The sequence below is a fragment of the Vigna unguiculata genome, chromosome 4, assembly GCF_004118075.2.
Source record: "Vigna unguiculata cultivar IT97K-499-35 chromosome 4, ASM411807v1, whole genome shotgun sequence".
In the NCBI taxonomy this organism is placed as follows: domain Eukaryota; kingdom Viridiplantae; phylum Streptophyta; class Magnoliopsida; order Fabales; family Fabaceae; genus Vigna; species Vigna unguiculata.
Window position 1 is genome coordinate 47,006 of NC_040282.1, and position 11,678 is coordinate 58,683.

General features: G+C 31.2%; 1 protein-coding gene across 4 annotated transcripts; it reads left to right on the plus strand.

Annotated features, from left to right (window-relative positions):
- Positions 1–1,094: 1,094 nt before the first annotated feature.
- LOC114182160 (serine/threonine-protein kinase STY13-like) lies at positions 1,095–4,875 on the plus strand. Of its 4 annotated transcripts, none has more exons than XM_028068947.1 (3): positions 1,095–1,306; positions 1,601–2,581; positions 4,246–4,875. In XM_028068947.1, exons 2-3 carry the CDS (start codon positions 1,668–1,670, stop codon positions 4,583–4,585), a joined length of 1,254 nt encoding a protein of 417 aa, XP_027924748.1. In that variant the 5' UTR covers positions 1,095–1,306; positions 1,601–1,667; the 3' UTR covers positions 4,586–4,875. The 4 variants fall into 4 exon arrangements, with proteins under 4 accessions (XP_027924748.1, XP_027924749.1, XP_027924751.1 ...); XM_028068948.1 differs by having other exon boundaries at positions 1,105–1,306; positions 1,587–2,581; XM_028068950.1 differs by having other exon boundaries at positions 1,117–1,502.
- Positions 4,876–11,678: the final 6,803 nt, after the last annotated feature.

Genomic DNA, 11,678 nt, shown 5'->3' on the forward strand with positions numbered 1-11,678 from the left:
TAGAGGTTGATTTCATTATCATTAAATGATAATTTATTGATTTTTTATTTATATTTCTATTCTTTTTGCATAATATTATTTTTTTAATTTGATTTAATGTTTAAATCACACACATTATGAGTAGGTATGAAGAATAATTTTATATGTTGGTTACTCCGAAATTAGGGATTGAAATATGTCAGACTCTGTACTTATGATTTGGTTTACATAGGTCCAAATTAGTATATATCCAATTTAAGGTTTGAAAAAGTCTTTTTTATTAAAAATATAAGGTTTTAGATGTTTAAAAAGTATTTTAAGGTTTAACAAGTCAGCTTAAGTTTGCTGCTAGTATTTTATATTAAAATTATTAGTATTTATGCATATATTTTTTATTTTTAAACATGACTTGTATAAAAATTTAAACTTATGTTATATGATAGTGTTATTACAAAATAATGGTTTAAAGAAATAATTTATTATGTTTTATTACTTTTATATATATATATATATATATATATATATATATATATACCACAATACATTTTTATATTGTTTATAAATTTGACGAACTACTCTTTTCCAACTAAACTTATATCCCAATCCATGCTTATCATGCACAAAAAAATTAAATAAGTACAAATATAGTGCAAACTTATACACATTACATACAACATTTTAACTCCTAGTAGAATTATTTTAGTCAATAATAAAAAGCTCACTATAATTTCTTAAATATTATAATAAAACAAAGATGCAAGATATGTAAGAAGGAGAATGAATGTTGTGTATTATACATAGAAGTGAGATAGGGTAGAGATTTCAACTCACTGTATTAGAGCTTTTGTTTATTAAATATTATTTTTTAAATAAACAATTAATCACAATAAAATCCATGTATTAATTAAAGGTAAAATTTATTTATTTTATGAACTAAAAAAATTACTTTTATTATAAAACAAAGCAAAACTCAAATTTTGAATGTAATACAATTTAAATTATAAAAGACTAAATTGAAATTACTTTCCAAATAAAAAAAAAACATAAATTATTTAAATAAAACTATATATTACTTTAGTAGGATTGAATCTAAGAATTTTTATTTTTGCCACGGGAGATGGTTGTAAAATGAGGAAGAGTGTACTTTAGAATGTTTTAAAAAAAAAAAAAAACTGAAAAGAAAAAACATCAGTTTCCTTGGTGTTCTTCTTCGGTTTCTTCTTCTGTCTCGACCTCAATCTACTTCTCAATTTGTTATCTATCCTTGGCTTTACCCTATTTCATCTTCTCTTCCGCTGTCGCATAGAAACTCATACTCTCCATCCAGGTATGACTCGCCAGCTCTTGTTTAGCTGTCCAAATTTAGGGTTCTACTGGATTTTCGCTCTCTTGATTTAGATGCAGTGTTAGTTTTCTTTTGCTTAAGTTAACTATATCACTTTGTGTTTCTTCTGTCTGGTTGGAATCTCTGAGCCTCACTTTGTATGTGCGTGTGAGCATGCACAATTGTTCATTGATTATAGGTAAATTCAAAGATGGAGTTACCTTTGTTGTATTTGAAGATTATAAATTCAAATGTTGTAAGTTTTTGTGGGTATGTTTTTCAGAGTTGTTTTTTCAGGTGGCTCAATTTACAATTTCTGATGCTGAGGAAATAACAAGACTTAAACTTTTCTTTACTGAGAAAGATGCTGGAAGGTGGTGGTGCGAAATTCCCGGGAATAATAGACCTCAACAAACAGAACGACGACTACTATGATTTCTCTAAGGGCTTTTATCATAAGCTTGAGGAGGGCACGGATATGTTAATCGACAGCATTGGGAGCTTGCAAACAAGTAACGGTGGAGGATCTGTTGCAATGTCCATTGATAATAGCAGTGTTGGCTCCAATGATTCCCATACTCGTATATTGAACCACCAAGGGTTGCGGAGACGCGCCAATGATAATTACTCCATTGCACACAGTGTCAATCATCGAGGAAGAGTTACACATGCTTTGAGTGATGATGCTTTGGCTCAAGCACTAATGGACAGTAGTTCCCCAACTGAAGGGCTTGACAATTTTGATGAGTGGACAATTGATTTGAGGAATCTTAGTATGGGTGAGGCTTTTGCTCAAGGAGCTTTCGGGAAACTCTACAGAGGTACTTACAATAATGAAGATGTTGCCATTAAAATCTTAGAGAGGCCTGAAAATGATTCGGCAAAGGCTCAGTTGATGGAACAGCAGTTTCAGCAGGAGGTGATGATGCTGGCTACACTAAATCATCCTAACATAGTTCGTTTTATTGGTGCATGCCATAAGCCAATGGTATGGTGTATTGTTACAGAATATGCAAAAGGCGGTTCAGTTCGGCAATTTTTAATGAAGCGACAAAACCGATCAGTGCCCCTTAAATTGGCTGTTAAACAAGCTTTGGATGTTGCACGTGGGATGGCATATGTTCATGGCCTTGGGTTGATCCACAGGGACTTGAAATCTGATAATCTTTTGATTTTTAGTGACAAATCAATTAAAATTGCTGATTTTGGAGTTGCTCGGATTGAGGTACTAACGGAAGGAATGACACCTGAGACGGGAACATACCGTTGGATGGCTCCGTAAGATTCTTTATTTTCCTCTCTTCTTTTGATAATTATGTTAATGTACATTATGGTTTTATGTATCTGAAATTCTATCTTAATAAAGAAAAAGGTTATTAATGAAAAATTTAAATGGTTCTAACAGAGAGATTTGGGTGGAGACCCCTTTAATTCGGGATCTAGTCTTGTTACATTCATTCCATTTAATAACGTCTTTATGGACATTGAAGTTCATCAATCCCATGGTTGGATTGTAAGTGGTCATTAAGTAAACCAAATTTACTGAATTTCATATATATATATATATATAACTTGTTCATTCTTCACCAATCAACTGTCTTTTGATGTATAGCACACATTTTATAATATATAACTTGTCAACTATAATTACTACATATGGTATTTAATTTATCTAAAGTTTTGGATGCTAGATCATTTTTATCACAAGTTTCTACAGTTAAACTCGTATTCTATAAGAAGTTATTAGGTAGAATAGGTTTCCAAAACTTTTTGGATTAAGTGGATATTTTCTTTACACACAGTCATAAATGGACAAGGTTATCAAAAGCAAGATCCCAGGAGGGGATAGGTAACATGCAAATTGTATGAATGTAACCTTTTCCTCCTCAGTTTTCATGACCTCTTCCTTGTGAAGACACCACTGCTAGCAATTTAATTATTTTTTCCATTATTTTGTAATATTGATTTTTGTAAAAATAATTTCTTTTATTAGCAGTTGGACCATAAGATACAAAATAAATGGTCAAAATGGAAAGGATATCATAGGTTATTTGTGACAGCAAAGTCTGTACCAAGTTCAAAGGCAAATTTTATTATACAACTATGTACAGTAGAGAATGTAGAGAATGTTAAAGAGATATAATGCAAGAAAAAAGTGAGAGTAGCAAAATTTCGAAAGTTTTGATAGATGTGTGTACACTAAATGAATGACAAGATATAAAGCCATTGTATAGAAGGAGATAGGTTAAGGCAATTTGGACTACCATGAAGTTCAATAAATACACAATGACTCCTTTACTGAAATGATTTTGTGGCATTCCTTAGTCTTTTTCCTTGATGGTTTGAAACCAGAGACTTGGGGATTTTTGAGATATTTGGAAAGGTGCCACCTAAAAAGGATTTAGAATCTGCTGGACGGAAAGGAACGACCAAGCAGCAATGAGCTGAAGAAAGATTGAGCCTGCTCATTTAAGCACCTTGAGAATAAATGTCAGGACAGACATCTGCAAATTGTGTTTTGCATTCAGCTTAATAAATAGTGATAATCATATAAATGTGAAAAAATAAATACAACTTACACTTACAAGAATAATAAAGAGTGTATTTTGAAGGTATAATCCAATCACATTTTTAACTTCTTTGTATTTATTCTTTCATTCCAATTGTATCTTCTATTTAATGAATGACCTTTTAGCTGTTATTTCTTGTCAAAACTAGGCAGTACTTGATAGCTACATGGAGAATAACTGAGTCAACCTGGTTTCTTGTGTTTCTACTAGCCATTAAAATCCAGTTGATTGCCATATTTATACCTGTGGCTAATATAAACCTACTGTTTTGAAGTGCTGATGTATAATTTATTTCACTGTTTTATATCGTTTTTAATTAAAAATACATATGTTGACATGTACTTAAATCTCTTATTTTATGATCTGCTGCAGGGAGATGATCCAGCATAGGCCTTACACACAAAAAGTGGATGTATATAGCTTTGGGATTGTTTTATGGGAACTCATCACTGGAATGCTTCCATTTCAGAACATGACAGCGGTACAGGCAGCATTTGCAGTTGTCACCAAAAACGTTCGCCCTATCATACCCAATGACTGCTTACCTGTTCTCCGCGAGATCATGACAAGATGCTGGGATCCCAACCCTGATATTAGGCCACCGTTTACTGAAATTGTAGGAATGCTTGAGAACGCAGAGACTGAGATCTTGACAACTGTTCGGAAAGCCCGATTTAGGTGTTGCATGACACAACCGATGACTACTGACTGATGCTGGAAAAATCAATGAGTCGGAGAGCAAAGACTGATAATACAATACGAAGGGAACGTGGTACTCAGGTAGTTAAAGGTGGACTATTTAATAGCTGTGTATGTGTGCTTAACTTAAGAAGAAAAAGTATTAACTGGAGACCTGTCGATTGTTTGGTTCCTATTTACTGTCTGTTTTTAGTTATAAGAGGATTGTGTATGTAATACTTGCATGCATTACAGTTATGTATAGCTGTGAAAGCAAAAATGGAATGAGATAATAGATGGAAGCTTTGTTTGTTGTGGTTGATTTACTGGGAAGAGATATAGGGCCAAGGGATTTAGGATATTTCTTTTGTTTGTTTAGAAGATCATTAATAATAATGATTTAAGATTAAAGTATGCGGGTCCAACAAAATTTCATTTCCTGGCTTTCATACCCATGATTTTTTATACAACCGTATTTCAGGATTTTAATAATGTGGGCAGTGAATATTGCGCTTAAGTAATATTATTCCTATTTCTTTCCTCTTCGGTTGATTTTTGCTTCTTTTTTACACTCCCTTCTTATTATAAAGACTTCCCTTTTTTCTTTTATTTTAAAAGATATATTTTGTCTACTTTTCTGAACAACTAGGACGCCTTGGTTTGGTGTGTAAAATTTTCAGTTCATTCTGTTATTTGTTTGTATTTTATCTTGCAAAGCATCAGTTAAAAATACCTCCTCTCAATTGTTTGTTGTAAGCTATTGAAATGATACTTATTGGTGAATAATTTTTGTTAAGTGTCTTAACAAGTATTTGTCAAAAAAGAAAAAGGAGAAGTATTCAACAAAAATGTCCTTTTGAAACATGTATTTGTTTTCTAGACTTTATAGAAAGTGTTTTTTAAAATATTATTTTCAATTTTCATGTTTTAGAAAATATTTTCTTAGTGTTCAAAAAACAAAAATATGTTTTGGGAAGAGTACATTTTAAAATTTAAAATAAAAAAAATTCTAAAAAGTAATTTTCAAAACATTTTTTTTTTTACATTTTGGAATGTGATTTTTGAAAAATATTTGTTTTTATAACATTTTGAAAAATATTTTCAAAAAAATTCTTTCTATTTTTTATATTTCAAAAAGTACTTTTCGAAATATTAAGATATAAAATTGTGTTTCATAAAAATACATTTTGGAATGTGAGAAGAGAGTATTGTAAAGGATATTATATTTTAGAATACTTTCTTTATAATCCAACATGTTCTTTCTTAAATACATTTGGTTTCTGAATATTCAGAAAAATATTTTTTTAATACTTCATATTCATGATATAGAAAGTAAGTAAAAGAAAAGAAGTCTTAAATACATCCTACCAACAGCTCTTAGCCAATGCGTGAATGCCTAATAAAATATTTAAAGGTAAAAACAAAATTATCTTCTCATAAACATAAGATCAATTCTGTTATTAGTAGTAGAAAGTCTTTTTATCACTTCATAGTTAATCTCTCACTCTCAAACTTTAAATTCGAAATCCGTGAGAAAGTTTTTTTTAGGTTTAATTAGTCGGATGGTATTTACTTTCGTTCAGATGTGTCAGTTTGATACCTGCTTGTAAAAAAAGTGTCAATTGAATCTCAACCTTTGAAAGTATCTCAATTAAGTCCTTTTTAGAAAAAAATTATTAATGTCGTTAATTTTATTCATGACTTTTATCACTAAATTTTAATATAAATATCGATACTTAATTTTGTAAGTCATTTTAAATATCAATACGGTTAACGACATTAATATTTTTTGTCTGAAAAGCATCTAATTGAGACATATTTTAAAAAGTTAAGACTCAATTGACAAATTTTTAAAAACGGATACCAAACTGATATATCCAAATAAAAGTGGGTACCATCCCACTAATTAAATTTTTTTTAATTGCTTATTGGTTGCACCAATTTCTTGTTAGTATCAGGTTAATCAATTGCTTATTTTGTATTTATTCCTTTAATTATCCCTCCTAACTTGTCATTTTTAATTTCGCTCTAATACCTCAATATTGCCTCACTAACATAAAACTACTCCCTCATAAGTATTCCAGCTAATCCTTGACTAATCTCATACATGTCCCTAACTATTTTCTCACAACATGTCTCACGCTAAACCTTTCGTAACCTCTCGAAATTGTCGTAATTATTCTCTTTAATCTCTCTCAAGTTATTACTTGTATTTCATAATAAATATCTCAATAATTCTCGCTATTTTGTGACAAATTTACTATCCGATTTGTTTTTTTAGATGTTCACTACCTACACACTTTTGCATCATGATTTACACCAAATAAAATAAATAAATTTAAATAAAATATATAAATAAAAACTAAAATTGTTTAATTTTTAATATAAAAAAAAATAGTCATTCCAACATAATAAAAGCTCTTCAAACAAAAAAGCATACCTAAATAGTTTATCAACCAAAAAAAGTATCACATCAATGGACACAAAGTTTGATGTACCCACAAAACAACATTTTCATCCTAATTCTAGAACACATAACTTTTTTTTAAAGTCACATTTATCATATTGTTCAATAAATGTTTGCATGTATGCTTATGCCTTCCTTTGTGTCCGAATTTTTATTGGCATGGCAGTTTGGGTTTCCAATTGTGTTTGTATATGTTCTTGAATATTAAATATTTGTTTGTAGTTAATGCAATGATTTCTTTTATCAAAGGTGTGGAATTCATATTTTTGGAAGTAGAAATTTTAACCATTAAAGATAAAGAATGCATGTAAAATAGTGATAAATTGTGACCAATGTTGTAAATTTTTTAATTCTTATTTTCACCTAATGTTTATACAAGCATGAAAATCAATTATAGAATGCTTTGATATGTTTTCTCGTATATTTCAATCATAACATTTTTATATGACTCCTGCATCAAATCAATACTTTAGTAATGTTATAAATAAATAACTTTTAACGTAAAAATTTAAAATTATATACGCATAAATACATTTACTATGAAATTTTTCACTTCATTATACACATATTTATTGTTAATTTTTTTGGTATAATTATTGATTTGGCCCCTCAATTTTTTGAGTTGGTTCAATTTGGTCTTCGAATTTTTGGAAGATGCAATTTGATACCATTATTTTTTAAAGTGGTTCAATTTAGTATCTCCCGTTATATTTCAATTAACATCGTTTGTACACTGGTAAGCTGTCACTATACAATAGAAACGTGAGTGAAGTTGTTAATTGTGTTGGTTTGTTTGTTGGATGTAGTTAACATCATTTTAGTCTCTCTTTTGATGTTTCCTTGATCATATGTATTCAGTATGGTATTAAGATTAATTATTTAATTTGTTGCACAATGACAGTTCACCACTATACAAACGACGTGAACTAGAGTATAATGGGAGGTACTAAATTGATCAATTTAAAAGAATAAGGGTATCAAATTGAATCTTTCAAAAATTCAAGGACTAAATTGAACAAACTTAAAAAATTGAAGTACCAAATCAATAATTATACCTAATTCTTTTTAATGAAAATTGTTGTATAGTTCATAATGAGAAATGAGAAGCTTTTACTACTCTTCCTATGAGATAACAATATGCAAATCCAATAATGTTAGATTTTGTGTTTATAACTAAGTTAAAATTACAACTCATTGCTCGTTGTTGTATTCAATCAAATTAAAACAGTGGATTGTCTAATGCATAACAAGTCAACTGAATTCAATTATAGATAAAGTTAATCATTTCGAATTATTTTTCAACGAATTCAATTATAATTTCAATAAAGCAAAAAAACATAAAATTAAAAGGAAAAATATAGGGAGTTTGTTGTTGTTCAAGATGTAATGTCCCATTTAATAGAAAATAAATCTATAAACGAAACATTACACAATTACAAAAGATATAATATAAAAGAACAGTACCAAAAGGTACACATGTTTAAACCATTAGATTTATCCCAAATGTGTTAGAAAAGAAGACAAAGGCACTCCACGATGTCAATAACAAAATCGAAAGAAAAAGTTTGACAGTTGATCAAAAGCTTACTTCTCTAGAGCAAGATATTACATAGGTCATAGTGCCTATAAAGGTTACTTGAAGGAAAGAGATCCAACCCAAGTTTGTCTATACTGTAGAATTTTCATCACCCTGGTGACCACTAGGGGTTCCCACATCTGCTCACATCAATAAATTGATGAATCATCGATAAAGGAGAAAACACACACAAACACACAACAAAAATAGAAAGGGTAAGCTAGCGTAAAAAGATTTTATCATACATTTGAGCATACAGTTTAACAGCCAAGAATACATAATCCAACCAAACATGTGATAGCAGACAATGTAAGACTCTAAGACTCAATTATCCGAATACATATAATAAGTCAAATTCACTGGATGCTTGCACTTGTGGTGGTCTCTACTGCTCTACAGAGCCATTGCCAATGGGTTTCACCCTACCAGGTACAAGGTTAGCCTTCAAACATCTAAGGTCATTATCTTGCCAAAGACTAGGGCCTCCTGCTACTCTCACCACTTGAGTCAGGACGCTCTACGTGAAACTAACTGACTTTTTAGAGCTTCAAGATGCAATCCTTATTTGAATCCTTACTTAATTATATACTAAGGCACCACCAAGAAACCTTACTAAGAAGTTCGTGGAATTACGTCCATTACCTGAGGCACCACCATGAGCTCTCCTAAGAGGGTCATGGAATTACGTCCTTATAAGAGGCACCACCAAACTCTCACCAAGAGGTTCATGGGATTACGTCCATTAGGTGAGGCACCACCATGAACTTTTACCGCAAGGTTCATGGAATTACGTCCATTAGATGAGGCACCACTATGAACTCTCACCACGAGGTTCATGAAGTTACGTCCATTAGATGAGGTACCACCATGAACTCTCATCACGAGGTTCATGAAATTGTGTCCATTAGATGAGGCACCACCGTGAACTCTCACCAAGAGGGTCATGGAATTACGTCCTACCCATACCTTATCCATGTTTCACCAACCAACCATAGAGTTCTCATGCATACCAATCTCATGCCAATAAATATAACCAAACATCCAATCATATTTCATACCAAGCTCATACCAAACTCATCAATTCCAGTCCCATTGTGTCATATAGGATACATACAAGGCATCATACATAACTTTATAAAGTAACCAACCAACCAATCATTTGAAACACACACTTATCAAATCACCACTGTCAATCTCGATTAGGCTAAGGAGCTCTCGCTCAGACGAGAGGAATCCCTCGCTCAAGCTACTCAATCTCGCCTGGGCAAGATTGTGAACAGTGGGCACGTCGAGGTCTTTCTCAAGCTAACCCAACTCGCTCAGGCGAGGCTTCTCTCACTCAGGCGAGTGGCCTTCGCTTAGACGATCCCTCGAAATAGAGAAGGGGGTGAGTTGTTGTTGTTCTCGCTCAGGCGAGAGCTCTCGCTTAAGCGAGAGCTTTCGTTTTGAGCGACCAACCCGCTCGCTTGGGCAAGTTCAACAGAACTCACTTCTCTCTCTCGTGCAGAACCAGATTCAAATCAGCATAGTAGTACAAGCAACATATTTTCACGCAACCAACAACATATATCAAGCACCCAGCACATAAAATCAACCAAACAGGCATAAGAACTTGAAAACAGTAAAAATCATGGCTTCCCTTACCTGGAAAAAGGCTGGCAAAAGACTTGTACACCCAAACAGTTGAGCACAGTAGCTCTAAGACCAGATTAGTGAGCTGGAAAAATAGTGGAATAGAAGAAAACGAGGTTACGTGGAGTAGAGATGAGATTGAGCTAACTTGAAGAGAACTAGAGGCCAAATCCTAGCAGAGAGTTGTTGCAGTTGTAAGATAGGAAGGAGAAGAGTTTTTTCTGAAAAGTGATAGAAAATGAGTGTTAGGCTAGTTTAGGGGCTTTGTGCACCCTACGGGCCAGTCTCAGGCCCAACTGATTAGGGTAGGCCTTAAACATTATGACAGAAATAAAGTGAGCCTTACACAAGACAATAATAAAAAAATTAAAAAAAAATTAAAGAAAAATATTAATTCTCTAGTTCATTTACAATTGAATTTTTCATCATTATCGTACATTCATCATTCATCTACTTTCCAAATTGAGTTGAATTAATTAAATCATTATTAATCAATTTGTTAAGTATCTCACTTGTCTCCAATAACTTACATATGAAATTTTATTATCTTATCAATTGAATTGAGCAAATAAAAAATTCCAATTAAAAAACAAATTTTGTATTATTTTTTCCAATAAATATGTTATATATTATTCTTACATAAAAGTTGCTTCTTTCAAACAACAAGAACTCCTATTGAAAAATCCTAAAAAATTTCATATAAACTTCAATTTTTTTAAAGCTCTTGGTTCTTAATAACTCTCTCCCACACATACACATACATTCATGAATATCTCCTCCAAAGCTTAACTCAAGTGAATCTCAATTTCCCTTGTTTGCATAAGCTATCTCAAGAAGCTTTCAATTTCTTATAACTATTATGTACATGACATGCAATAAGCAATGTTCCGTATAGATTCATTAGTTAGTTTGACATTTAATATCTCCACGTTTACCATAATTAGTTCCCTTTTTCTGACGCCTTTTCAAGATCTTGCAATGTCACATGTTAGCTAGTTTCCTTTTTAATTTAGTAAGATTTCCTCTCTTTTTTAAATGGAGTTTTGAATTAATTATCGTCATTGTGACCACTTTGAAACTTCTTCATATTGGTGTTGAATATAACTTCAAAATTTATTTTAAGCCTAGAAATTAATCTATTTTTGCTTTATTAATTTTGAGTTAACTTTTTCATTTTCGAATATTAATTTAAGGTTAGTTTTACTGTGAAATTTTCAGTAGTATACACATAGTAATATTCCTTTCATAAAATGATAGATTTAATTTGAGGTAATGGTGGTAAAGTTACAATATTACCTACACTTAAATTGGCATGAAAATTTTAGTATTATGCTAGATTTATTTTATTTTTTTACACGAACAACACGTTTAAGATTTATCTACTTAATTGTTAAGAATAATATTTTAAAGAGATGATAAGTAATATATAATTGGTCAAATTGTGATTTATTT

Excerpts from the sequence above, each read along its gene's own strand:
- LOC114182160 (XM_028068947.1), top strand. The coding sequence starts at position 1,668 with ATGCTGGAAGGTGGTGGTGCGAAATTCCCGGGAATAATAGACCTCAAC. Across the intron at positions 2,582-4,245 it reads ACATACCGTTGGATGGCTCC|GGAGATGATCCAGCATAGGC; the intron begins GTAAGATTCTTT and ends GATCTGCTGCAG.